Source organism: Macrotis lagotis, chromosome X, assembly GCF_037893015.1.
Source record: "Macrotis lagotis isolate mMagLag1 chromosome X, bilby.v1.9.chrom.fasta, whole genome shotgun sequence".
NCBI lineage: Eukaryota > Metazoa > Chordata > Mammalia > Peramelemorphia > Peramelidae > Macrotis > Macrotis lagotis.
In genome coordinates, this window is record NC_133666.1 from 253,742,251 (window position 1) to 253,756,428 (window position 14,178).

Sequence of the window (14,178 nt, forward strand, 5' to 3'; positions counted from 1 at the left end):
GTCTTGCCACTGTAGGACATTGCCTTCATGGCCTCTTGCTGATACACTTGGAAGCATCACAAACCTCATTCTCTGTGGCAGCACCCGGGAATGGGGAGGGGGTGGGGAGAAAGGGGGGAGAACAGAGGCTAATGGTGGTCAGAACCATCAGTAATTCTTGCCCCTTCTTCACTATATACACTCCTCTAATGACTAGCACAGTAAACATGACCCTCCCAGTCTCTAACTTGGCAATAATGTCATCCAATTCTTAGCACAGCAAGAAGAATGCATAGTATTCTTTGAAGAATGCATAAAACAGGGTCTGTCCTACATTGCAATTCAGAAATAAAACTCAGGAATGCATAAGAAAATTCATTAAGCTATCACATTCATGTGAGTACAACACTGGTATCTGCAGTATATGAAAAAAAAGCCATCTGGTAGTAGCTCCTTCAGATTTTCCAATGTTCTCCACAAATTGAAAGGGGAAGGGAGGGGAGAAGAACAATAAAAAAGACAAATGACATTGCTTATACTAAAAAGTAAATGAATTGAAAAAGAGGTTTAGCAATCAGGTGATGTTTTTAGACATTTACAGATTCTGTTTGAATAGAAAACAAAAAATAATGACATCCCGTGATGTACTAGGGACATATGCTTATTATCTTTGTCCCTCACCCTGGAAACAGAAATTACCAAAATCTAGCATAAACATATTATTTTCATTCTAAGCTGTATGCATATGCAACCTATGCAAACAGGATGGTTTTTAATAACATTAGTGTACCAGACACAAGCCTTTGTAAAAAAAATTCAGTGACTTACTATTACCTCTAGGATAAAATACAAATTCCTCAGTTTGGCATTTAAAGCCCATCACAATCTGGACTTTGCCTATTTTTTCAGGCTTATTATGCATCCCTTTTCATTCTTATTCTCAATGGCTCAACAAAGCAAGCCTACTTTCCAGATGTCATCCGAGACAATGAATCTTCCATCAGCTTGCTCCTCTATTCCAGGCCTGGAATGAACTCTCTCCTTTTACCACTTCTTGAAATCACTCAAAAGTTAGGGTCTATCTCTCCTCTCAGACCAAATTACTCTTTGTGTGTGTGTGTGTGTGTGTGTGTGTGTGTGTGTGTGTATTTATGTTTCTTGAGAGAGAGAACAAGAAAAGGGGGAAAAGGGAAGGGGTGGGGAGAGGGAGAGGGAACGGAAGGAGAGGGAGAGGAGGGAGAAGAAGAGGGAAAGTGGGGAGAGGAGAGAGGGGAGGGGGAGAGGAGGGAGGGGTAGAGAGGGAGAAGGGGGAGAGAGGGAAGGGGAGAGGGAGAAAGAGAAGGGGAAGGGTAGAAGGGGAAGGGGAGGGGGAGGGTGGGAGGGGGGAAGAGGGTGAGAAACCCAACATCCTGGGAATGGTTGATGTAGTTAATGTAGAGAAAATTTAATTATATGAGCATTTTCCCCAAATACAATGTAAGCTCTTAGAAGGCTGAGATAGTTTGGGGATTTTTGGTTTTGTTTCATCTTGGTCTATGTATCTTTAGCAGCTAAAAGTACTATTCCTGGCCCATGGTAGGCTTTTTAAAAAATATCTACTGATTTGATTTTTAGCCTGGACCTGATATTTCACCAATACGAGGAGCTATATAGCAGAACTCCCCACCTTCTCTATGCATGCTATAGCTTTTTGGAGTCACAGGTGAGAGATGGATGAAGGTGAAAACCACAGGTAGTTAAGCAACCCTGAAAAAGATGCAGCAAGCCATCATACTATAGGGGTTAGTCCTCCTGAAACACTTTGCTAAGTACCTTAAAAGAGAATGATGAAAACTAACAAAATGTTAGGGAGTTCTTCAGAAGCATCCAAGTCTAAGCTGAATAATTTCCCCATTACATCAAACAATATAAGAGAAGTTATCGTATTTATTATACTGAAAAAAAGTCAATCAGCTAGTCTCTGAAGGACAACACTGATAGATGAGATTGCCCAAATTCTGGGACATGCTCCACCATCTTGTTTAGTACCTTACCAAATAGGAGATTTTATTCCATTTAAAATGTAAATAGAATCTAATTTAAGTGACTTCCAACCCTAAAACATCAAAATCTATGCCTTTGTACCTCTACATTGGAGTGAAATCCATTTTGCTTGGATTGAAAGTAAGACAAAGTAAGACAATGAAGGAGTCAGATAAGATTAAAGAATTATAGATATAGAACTGAAAGGGACCTCAGTCCCTTCTAACCTTGTCTAACACTCATTTTACAGATGAGAAAACAGGCTGAGAACTCAGGTCCTCCTACTTTTAACTCCAAATTCTCTAATCTTAGAAGTTTCTGATCGCTAAAAATCTCTTTCTAACATTTTTCATGAAATAGTCCTCAGTCTACTTTAAATCCTTCCTGTTGTGATTCAAACAGATGTGATGCAGTAGATAATGCATGGCCTTGAAGTCAGGACAAGAGTTTGAATCTGACCTCAGACACTTGCCACTTAGCAATCATGATTCCAGAAGACGAATAAGACAGGAAATCAAGATGTAGAATGAGATGTATTTTTTGTGTAGATTTATTTTATATGTCCATTTGTTTCAGAGCCTTTATGTTTTTTCCTTTATAAACAAAGAGGAAGGAAGAGAAAACAAATGTTTGTCCACTTTAAAAAAAGTTATACTTTATAAGTCTTGAAAAAACTTAACTATTAGAAATGGAAAATTTTTTAGAATCTTTTATATCCTTTACTATTTAAATAAAAACATTCTATGTTAAAAAAAGAAAAAATATGGTAATCCAACTTTATGTTAGTTTATTTCCTTTACATTTTAAATCTATATTGTTCTTTTAGATTCTGATAACTTTACTGTTAGTTCATATAAATTTTCTAAATGTTTATCTTCTTCATTTTACATATTTATAATTCCTTTTGGTACAACAAACATAATATTTATGTCATTTTTCATTCCATTTCCTATTTTAAATCAGTCACTATATTTTTCACTTTTTTAATTACCAGAAAGTGTTGTCATAAATATATATTTTAAGATATAAAAAAGAAAAAGTAATTTATAAAATACAGTAGCTCTTTCTCACTTTCTGAAAATCTTAAATTGTATAAATGTCCTTTATGATAATAATTATCATTCATAAGCACTTCGGATCCTGGTTACTTGGATCTGAAGATGTCCTTGCAGTTCTTCTGCCATTGGTCTAATTCTTGGCAGCAATAGTTATCACTCTACTGCTTAGTTCCAGTTCGCAACCATTCAAGTCTCCCAGTTTCACACTCTTTCACTGCCAGCATCAAGCAGGGTGCAAAGGGCATTCAAGGGAAACTAGGGGTTATAAATGAGTCAAGACACAAAGTGTAAAAACAAAACAAAAACATTTCTCTGACTATTCTCATTGTTCAGACCTTGTGGCATGAGAAAACATTCTGATTGTTCTAAGTCACACAATGGAACTTCCTCACATGCCCTCCTCTGATTCAGGCAGGTACTGAACATGTTCAGTTTGGGTCCACTGTGGCATCAGGCTTTTACTCTTACTTTATTTCCTTCTAAATAAACATTTTAAGAATCCTATTTTGCATAGTGTCCATCAAATTTTACTCTATTTCTTTTTTTTTTAGATTTTTTTTCAAGGCAACGGGGTTAAGTGGCTTGCCTAAGGCCACATGGCTAGGCAATTATTAAGTGTCTGAGGTCAGATTTGAACCCAGGTACTCCTGACTCCAAGACTGGTGCTCTATTCACTGCACCACCTAGCCGCCCCTGAATTTTCCTCTATTTCTTAACATTTCTCCCTTTCTCCCTGTTTTAATTTCAGTGGCAAAATATATTTCTTATCTTCTGACAGGCTAACAGAAAGTTTTGTTTTTTAAATTAAATACCTGAATGTCCTATCCTAGTCTATCAGATGACCACACCCAAGAAAGGCCACTTTTGTATATTTTCCCAAAAAATGATAATAAACATCATTCCTACTCTATTTCAAGAGGTATCAAATAGGTAATAGTTAGAAAACTGTAACATAAAATGTGACATTGCAACCATTGAAAAAAAGGATAATAGGTAGGGAAGGAAGTATGTATAGACTCTACCACTAGCTCTGGTTACATTTTAATAACTTTCAGGTTTTGAAAGAAAAGAAGAAAAGGTGAAGAAAAAGAGGTTGAATAAAATAATAAAAATTAGAAAGGGAAAAAAAGGACTTGTGGGCAGCTAGATAGCATAGTGGAAAGAGCACCGGTCCTGGAGACAGGAGGAACTGAGTTCAAATCTGGCCTCAGACACTTAATAAATTGCCTAGCTGTGAGACCATGGGCAAGTTACTTAACCCCATTGCCTTAAATAAATAAAATTAAAAAAAAAGACTTGCAGCCACTCCTGACTGGTTGACATCTATTCTAAAGTGAGAAAACAGAATTTAAGATGAACTAGATTATCTATTGCCTTCTATTCCTTTTTGTCTTCATTATTTTATTTACCAGGGCACTGATTAATACATTACCCCAATGTTAATAAATGCTTCTTGGTTGATTCAGCCAACCAATAATCACTGATTACATGTCTGTCTATATAGGAGATAAAATGCTACAAAGAACAGCTCCTATCCACAGTGTTTCATTATGTAATCATAGATGAGATAGATCGGTACTGATAAACACCCGTGTTACCAATACTTAGGTTGATATCTTGAAGATCCTAGTAATTCCATAGAGACTTGTGTTTGGGAAGCATCTAATGTGGTGGTGTCACAAGAGAGTCTTTGGTCATGTAATGTCTTAAAATGGGTTCCATACTTCAGTCCCTGGATATTTGACAATGGCTCTGGCTCAGTCATTCTTCATGTTGGAATCTAGTTTGTCCTTGACAATTTGGTAATGCTAAGGATAATAATAATGATGACAAAGCACCTAGTATGTGCCAGAAACTATGAGAAATATTTTATATTATAAAACCATAAATGAATTTAAAAATAAAGTTTAAATTGATGATCTAGTAAATATTATAAATTTACAAATAAATTAAAAAATAAAAAGTCTGAATTGATGGCCTGATGAGTTCCCATTCATAGGAAAACAATTGGAAGCAGAACCATGAAAAGTTAAACAGAATGATAGCATGATGGTGGTTTATTAAAGGCTATCTATCTTGAGATTCAAAAGTAGATTATAAAGGTGGCCTGGGGACAGAAGATATCAATGCTGGGGATTGGCTAAGGGGACACCTACTACCCAGAAAGGTGCTAATAGAAGAAAAACAAATATATTTTTCCTAATAATTTTATCTTTCAGAAGGAAGAAAAGGAGACTTAAATTTTCAACTTAATTTTAATCAATAAAGAGCAATTGATTGTTCAAATAGAAATGGAAAGGAATTGCCTTATTAGAGCCTGTGAAAGATATGGAAAGGTTCAACACAGGCCCAGTTTAATCATTCCAGAAGGGTAGATTTCAAAAAGTTCAGAGATTAGATAGATAGTATCCCATCAACTTAACCTTCCTCAGGGACAATTGGTTAAAAAAAATAAAATAAGATTAACAAAATTTTGGTGACATAAATAGAAATAATTTCTATAAGAAAGCATTTATTCCCTAAAAAGGAATTGATGTGAAACCATGACGTTATGAATTTCCCTGTTTAGACAATAATGGAACAGTAAAGCACCTACCACTATCTATATGCCATTGTGGTGAACACTAGAGATACAAAGACCTAAAAAGAAAAAAAAATAGACAGACAGACAATCCTTATCTGAAGGAACTTACATCATCTGGACTCCTGATGTTAAGAAAGATATTGGCAATCTGGGCTATATTCAGGAGAGTTACCAGGATGGGTAAGGTCCTAAAAAAGCAGGGGGAAGAAATGGGGAAAAAAAACATAACAACTATCTTCCAAGTTTGTGATGGTGTCAATCTTATGAAAGAAAGATTATACTTGTGCTTTCATCCAAAGGAAAGAACTGGGACAATGGGCACAAATTGAGGGGTGGCATTTTCACCAAGGGAATGTGTGTGTGTGTGTGTGTGTAAAAGAAAAGAGAGATATAGCTGATAATGTGCTGGACTTGAAGATAAAAATGCCTAGATTCAAATCTAACCTCTGGACAAGATACTTAACTGTATGTGATTCAATTAACTTCCTAGAATGTATCCACACCAGGGGAGATTTCCACAAAGATGGAATCACAACTATTTTTGGTAATGTTGCATACAGAGAAAAAAATGCTTAAAAATCACACCTAGCCAAAATTGCAATTAACTGGTTTGGAGGGAGGGAGTTCTCATCAAGGGATGTCTTCAAGGGGAGGCTTAGTAGTCAGGGATGCTAAAGAGATCATTCTGCTCAGATACAGGTTGCAATACTTAATGACTGGGTTTTCTGAAACTACAGTTTTAAGGTTTGACCCTCATTGTCCTAATCTGTGTAATAGTAGAGAATATGAAACCTTAAAGAAACCTTGTTTGACTTCAAGAAAAATTACACTGATTGCCTTCCTTAACTGCTTTTGCTCTGAGTCTTTCAGACCTGTCTTCAGAAATACTAGATGCTAAGTCATTTCTTACAGTCCTATGACCTGTCTGTAAAGAATTATAAAATGCAGTTAGAAACTGTACTTCCTCAGAACTATCATGATATCATATTTTGGGGAAACTCTGAGGAAAACAGGCCAGGAGAGGCCCATTCAGTTCACTGGAGACGAGTGCTGACTCATGTCTCAATGCAGCCTGCCTGCAAAGCTTTACTATGAAAGGAAATGGATCATCTATTGCCATATTTAGAAACTGTGGCTGTCAGCAGCGCCTCAAAAGGGCACAAATATTGCTACTGTGCAGGATTACCATCCCTCGCTGGACCCTCCTGTATAATTCCCAAAGGGAACAAATCATTGTAAGGAAAAAAATTCAGTTCCCTATCCACTGCAATCTAATGAACAAAAACAACAAGATAAATTAAAAGAACAAGACATTTACAGATTTTCTATGAATAGCAAACATGCAATAACAAATTGCAATGTATGTGGTATAAGCTTATTACTTCCATCCCTTACCCTAGCAACAAAGATTAACAAATTCTAATGCTGAGAGAGATATTCTTTGCTCTGTTGTTTTGTTTTTTTAAATCCAGAAGTGGACAACCTTTGTTATCATTTTCATTTAAAGCTAAAATGTGTAAGATAATATCACTCAGCAAATGAACTACAAATCATGAATTTTCATCCATTAGCAAATATGAAATAGCACAGAATTTCCTATTAAAAATAATTTAATAATATTAATCATAAGGCCTGCTTTTCATCCAGTAGAATTTAATTTTCTTCATATTCTTAAAGCTAAGAAATACACATCCTTAGATAATCATTTTACTTTTCTGAATACTCAGACTGGGAAACCCATCGGGGAGACAGGAAAAAAAAACCCAAAAAAGCCTTAGTGATGTGGACTACCATATTAGTCCAAATAAAAGGTGATATAGGAATCTCACCACAATGTCTACCTATTCTTCTTTGTGACTGAAATCCTTCTTCTATTCCCCCCTCCTACCTCACTCCACACATTACCCCCATTTTTGGCAACTAGAAATTAATTCTAGAAGTAGATTACAGGAGGAAATTCCATGGGAATCCTTTGTGAAGATTCTTGTACCTTGTTCCCAAGCTCCTGATTACTCCTTAAAACTCAGTGAGATAAAAAAGTAGTAAGAGGTCAATGTCCCATGGTCTAATGGGATCTCCAAACTCCAATTTTTTTTCTTTTAGACTTGTAAAATGAACCTCAATTGATGCTTAGATGAGCAGCCACTTCTGTATGTGTTAAATAAATACATGGAGTTTCAACAGCTCTCTTGAGATAATTTTGTGTGATTAGAATGATGACCATCATGCTAATGAAACCCATTACACAACTATGATATATGGCAACCCAGCTGTGACTTCATAGGTTTAGCTTTCCCCTTAAAAGGATGCTCCCCTTCCTCTTGGGTACTTTGACTATAATTAGCATCAATTGCCTCTTCATAGCATTTATATCCCCTTTGATAAAGTAGATATCCATTCCCAATAGCTAACTTACTCTTTCTTTCATGTAAACTCCATCTCCAATGTCTGTAACTTTGCCCTGAATGTTCCTCTTCACTATTGCCTCTTAGGATCCCTGGTTTCTCTCAAGATTCACCTTCAAAGGAGACTTGTTCCTCATTCCCTCCAGCATCTACTAGAGGCATTCCCTCTAAGATTATATTCTTTTTATCCTTCAGAGATTATAAAGACTTGTTTTTAACCTGTCATTTCTTACCACACCCCATTAGAGTGTAAGATCCTTCAAGGCAGGAATGGATTTTCCCTTTCAATGTTCCTCAATTGTTTGGTACAGTGGAAGATATATAATTAATAACTTTCTAACTAGTTTATCAACCCTCCACCTATCTTTCAGTCATCATTCTTGATTAAGTAGTAAATCAATGACAGAATCATTCATGATCATTCTGGCCTCCCCACACTCACACCATCACAAACTTGAATTATGTCCCTAGGTTCTTCAGCTCTGCTAGGTGAATTATTTATAACTTTATCTTGCCTCTAATCAAGTCTTGATAACTTCTATTCTTGATAACTTCTATCTCATTTCTATACTATGATATTATACCATCCCTTTTCCAACTACCCTTTATGTGTTGTCTTACACTATTAGATTGGAAAATCCTCAACAGCAAAGGCTTTCTTGTTAGTTTGCTTTATGTTCCCAGGACTGAGAATACTGTCAAACACATATATACTCTTTCTAAGTAGGTGTTTGTTGACTGAGAAAGTCAGATACTCTTCTAAGAATTGGAAATACATTAAAGACAAGTTAAAGTAATTTATCAGTTTAAATATCCTATTCAACTCTGAAAAGCCTATAGAAATTCTAGGACCCAAGTACTTTCTATCTTCTGAGTCACTTAGAGGAGAGAAATGATAATTTTTCAATATATTCCAATGTGATGGGCTGCAAAGTGCAATGGTAGATCAGATCACAAATGAAGTTCAGGATTGAAGGAATGCTGAACTTGAAGTTAGAGGGTCTGGTTCAAAACTCAATTCCACTACTATCTAGGTAACCATGGACAATTAATTTATTATTCCTCTTGGGCCCTTAATTAAGCTTTTTTTATGAAATAAGGGTTCTGAAGCTGTTTTTTTCTTTTATCATATGGAACAAACTTGGACCATTATCTTGAGTAGGCAGAGGTTATACTAGAAGAGTGAAAGGTAAATTGTAGTCTTTTTTAAAAAGTATATTCATTGCAATCACATATAAGTTCATGTTCTAAGTATGTTGGTTTTTATACTAGTCAAAATCACCAAGCTATATATTTTGAGTATGACCTAGTAACCTATTTTAAGAACCTAGTGGTCCTTAGGGGTTCAATAGATAAGAATAGTTTATAATTAACAAACTTACTATATATCACAAGCTATTACTGCAGTGCTTGAAACTGCATATTTTACTAAATCCTCTAAAAATATTCCTATTGATAAGATTGGTTCTCTTTATGAAGGCAAACAAGGATAAGATTATACCCAAACATGGACAAATCATGACAGACTGTGAGTAAATTTAATCTTAATGAAGTTTCACTATAAGAAAAAATGGTATCTTTGTGATAGTATCATTATATCACTTTTTAGATGTACTAAACACAAGGCAAAAACATGGAATTATTTAGTTATAAGGAAGTGATTGTTCATTTTAAATGAGATCCTGCATAGGGCACTCTCTAATGTGGGGAAAATACCTTGACATTTCATGTAGAGAAGAGATTAAGTCAATCCAACTAAATTAGAGTCAAAGAGCCAAAGGATGGCAGGCACATTGATCTTGTGAATTCATGTGGACTTAAGGAGTTCAATTGAATTCATTCAACTTCCTATTTTGATTTATTTTTATACTAGATTATGATGTTGAAAAATATATTCACCACTCATTGAATGAAGCTACAAATGAGTATGAAGATGATGACTGAGAGACTTTCTGATTTTTCCCCACCTACAGAGGCTTCTAAAAGAAGGACTTTGGGGAGAATGGTTAAAAAAACAAAAATAAAACATAAAAGCAAAACCAAAAACCAAAAAACACCAAGCCAACCAAAAGCAGTTGTTCACTTGCTTACCTCCAAAAATGAAAAGCGAACAGAGGACTGCAGGGACTGCAGGGACTGGTTGGGGTTGGACTCAGACTTCTTGGAGTGAGACTGAAAGTTAAAATAATGTCAATCCAAGTGAAAAAAGAATTTTGCAAAAAACAGCATGAGTCATTTAAAGGATTTGGTCACTCAAAGCCAGAAACCCAGTAGAATTCAGTTCTAGAACTCAACCATTCAGCATATATTTTATTATCCCCAAATTCAGAATAAACAAAACTACCAGGCTTCAAAATTTAAAATTTAAAAACTTCAGCAATTAATTTATTATAACACAACTTCACATTTTTTTAAATTTGAAATTTCCATGACTGAAAATCTAATGACATTTCTAATAAGAGCTTGCTCTATCTACCAAATGGGAATGTTAGAAAATCAGGAACATAATTAAAAGAAAATAGAAACCAAATAATAAAAAAGTCAAAAGTCAGAGAAATAAAGTCTGTTATAGAATGATTTGAGTTTCATGAAAAGCGTCTCTGCTTCACAAAGTAATTTTTAAAGGACCTTTACACTTACATCAGTATGCAATAATGTTTACCTATTAAAATCTATTTCAAATTATTTTATTTCTCAAATGTACCTAGCCTATTACATCTTGCTTCCATTTTCTACCATTAGAAGGAGTAATTAGCCAACTCTCCATTATTCAGTAATATTATAAATTATATATTATATATATTATAAATTTATGAAAACATTTTAAAAAACCTAGATGTGTGTGTGTGTGTGTGTGTGTGTGTGTGTGTGTGTGTAGTTTCCCCCCTGTGTCTTTAATCTTACTTTTGAGAAAATAAGAAAACTTAGCTCCATCAAGTTGGTTACTTGTAAAGGTTCTGGCAAAAGTTATGTTGAAAGTGGAATTTGACACTACCTTCAAATCCTGATTCATTTACAAGGATTAATCAAGTCTCTTGTATATACACCTAAGATGGATTGAACTACAGGAAAACCTGCTATGAAGGAGAGAATTTCCAACAGGAGATTCTGATCATTCTTTATTAGATGATGATGTTTGTCCTTCATTCCTTTTTTCCTTTTTTTTAAGGTTTTTGCAAGGCAAACGGGGTTAAGTGGCTTGCCCAAGGCCACACAGCTAGGTAATTATTAAGTGTCTGAGACCAGATTTGAACTCAGGTACTCCTGACTCCAGGGCCGGTGCTTTATCCACTATGCCACCTAGCCACCCCTTTGTCCTTCATTCCTGAAAAAGACCATGAGGCCAGGGAGATGATGCCATGATAAGCACATGAACTGGATTTGAGTAAGGGGTACTAAGCTTAGTCAACTCCCTATATTTCTACTTCAAATTTCTCTAATTACAAGACTAGGAAGGACCACAGTCTCTGGTTTAACTATGTCAAAAGTTAGCGAATTACAATTACTTTTGTCCTTCACTTACACAGAATCTTTGGAACTGTGACTAAAATGCTGTCTTGGGACTTATCTGTAGATGTACATGAACTATTCTCACCCTAACACTATTATTTCAGATAATGGAGAGTTGGATATATTTGACTTAAAAAGCACGTTAATTTGAAATTCAAAGTGATTTACATTCATTTAATTTACTGACATTTATTAAACAGAAAACTATATTCTGGTTTGGTATCAATACTTTGAATAATTAGCATCCAACCAAACAATTGACAAAAGAAAAAGTTACTCAACTCTAATACACTATATTTAAAACAAAAAATATAAAAACTTAGCAGCTCACTGGAAAGTTTTTCAAAATGTTTATTAAACATAACCATCATTTCCAAATAAATTTTTCTTCACCCCTTCTTGTCCTGAAATGGATGTATCTAGTGCTGATGTTATCTCTGCCATGAATGACATATTTTTATTGTGCCTATGGATGTTACCATCTGAAATCTTTCAGTCCCCAAGAAATCTAATTCCTCCCTAAAATATCCCTTCTCTAAAATTATAAGGCAAGATTCATATGGTCAAGAGGAAAGAAATTTGCAAAAGGGTTCAGGAGCTTTAGGAGTTCTAGTGAATAAACTATATGAGCTTCATTGTCCCATCATATACCACAAAGACTTTCAACTTAAATCCAGTAGGATGGCTTCTATAATAGGGAACAAAATTGGTTTGATGTTATTTAGTAGGTCATTCTGGATTGTATTATCTGGTGGTATAAAATGAGTCAGAGGAAAATAAGCCCTAGGAATACAGTGCTCAAAGAACTGTCTTGAAAATAAACATTATTTCTTAAGTATAAATCCAAGTGTCATTGAAAAAAAACACTAAATGTGAAAACTAGGGCCCCAATCTAGGCTGAAAAATTCATTGGGAATGGGATATATATATATATATATATATATATATATTTTTTTTTACTAAAAGAAAAATTGAAGTGGTAGCTCAAACACAGAACTAGGTTACTGCATGAATGGGAAATTGGCTATGAACATTTAAGACCAATTTCATAATCTGAGGTAAACAAAAACATCAAAGCAAATTACATATTAAGATTGACATGACATTTATGTGAGATGTGTATAATTTTTTTGCCTCAATAACCCCAAGTGATAATAGTAACCTAGTTAATATGAATGGCTTTAATCATTGATAGTAGACTTGGGGATGAGGGTGTTGTTATTTGTGGATATATTCTGATCCTACATCTAAAAGTCAGAAATGCCTTTGTTTTATGACCCCAATTTCCAAATGCAACTCTGGTCAAGTCATCACATTTCCAGTGTTCCTCAGACATATAATTTATAATATGGGACTAAAAAGTTTACTGTGATGTTTCCTACATTAAAGTCAACAAAATGCTCCTTGAATTAAAGAAAAAAAGACAAATGACCATTGAATATGGTCACTACTTTCAAAAAAGGAATGATGTAACAACATATTTTTTAAAAATTCAAATGTTAAATGTTGGAGTCTATACATCCATGAAGATAGAGAGACAGAGACACACAGAGAAAGAGAGAGAAATGCTAGCTTCATATTTATATACTTGGAAAGATAGAGGAATAGGTAAATAAGTTGACTATATTTTCATGATAATAGTGAGAGTACAGTGGCATGAGGAAATAGATTGGGGGAGGGGAAAGGGGAGATGTTATATTCTATTTATTTAATGACAAATCCAGCAACTTGGAATAGGCTGCCAACTTTTTAAGAATAAGAGAATCATAAGCATATATATTAAATATAATTTTAAATTGAAATCAAAATTTAAAATGTTAAAAAATTGCTTCAGCAGCAATGCCCTTATTAAGTGTTCAAGAAAACAATTTTCCTAGGATGACGCATCTGTGGGATTCCCAAAGAATGATCAATACTAGTCTGTGAGTGCAGGTCTAATTCTGTAATTCTGCAATTCTCAGAACTACTTCCGAATAAGAAAACTAGAATTCAGATTTCTCTAAAATGTAATTTTGCAAAATACCTTTTTTAAAAAGGTACAAGAGAATACTCCAATTACTTCCTTTCAGATGAATATTCATTTCAATATATCCATCATTTGAAAAATAGAGATCACAAATGTAAGTAAACATATACTCAACCTATTTGCTTATCGTTGTACAAGAGATCTGAAATAAAAATGCACAGACAATTTCTGGATCACAGAACATGCTTAACTTCTGCGCCACAGATTAAATGTGGACATTTTCACCAAGCTGCAGCAAAATAAAATCTGGAAGCAGACAGATGAGTTAATCAGTTCCAAAAAAAAATAAATAAAAAGGCAGTCAACAGAGCTGAACTAGGTAAACACACTGAATCCAGTGACTGGATACTATGCAGAGATGATTCAAAATGTAATACAGTTCATTAATATTCTGTTACGCACATAAAACATGGATCACATCTAATGAATGATCACAAATAACATTTCTATTACCCTCTAATCCCCTGTAATGCTTCCCTTTATTCAATATAGACAGAGGCCTTTAAAAAAAAAAGCCAGCACTGGGATAAACAAACAGTAAGAGGGGGGAGAAAAGGCAGCAAGGCACACCGTGGCCTGGAGACTGATTCTTTC

The 14,178-nt window shown here is 34.7% G+C and overlaps 1 protein-coding gene across 19 annotated transcripts in view; it reads right to left on the reverse strand.

Annotated features, from left to right (window-relative positions):
• Window positions 1-14,178, reverse strand: part of MAST4 (microtubule associated serine/threonine kinase family member 4) — an 880,607-nt gene that overhangs the window by 254,519 nt on the left and 611,910 nt on the right. The window contains exon 2 of one of the 19 annotated variants that reach the window (XM_074200318.1): window positions 10,140-10,220. The exons of the other annotated variants lie outside the window; for them this stretch is intronic. Within the exon in view, the coding sequence (XP_074056419.1) occupies window positions 10,140-10,220 (81 nt within the window). The remainder of the gene's footprint in view (window positions 1-10,139; window positions 10,221-14,178) is intronic. 19 annotated transcript variants of the gene reach the window in all.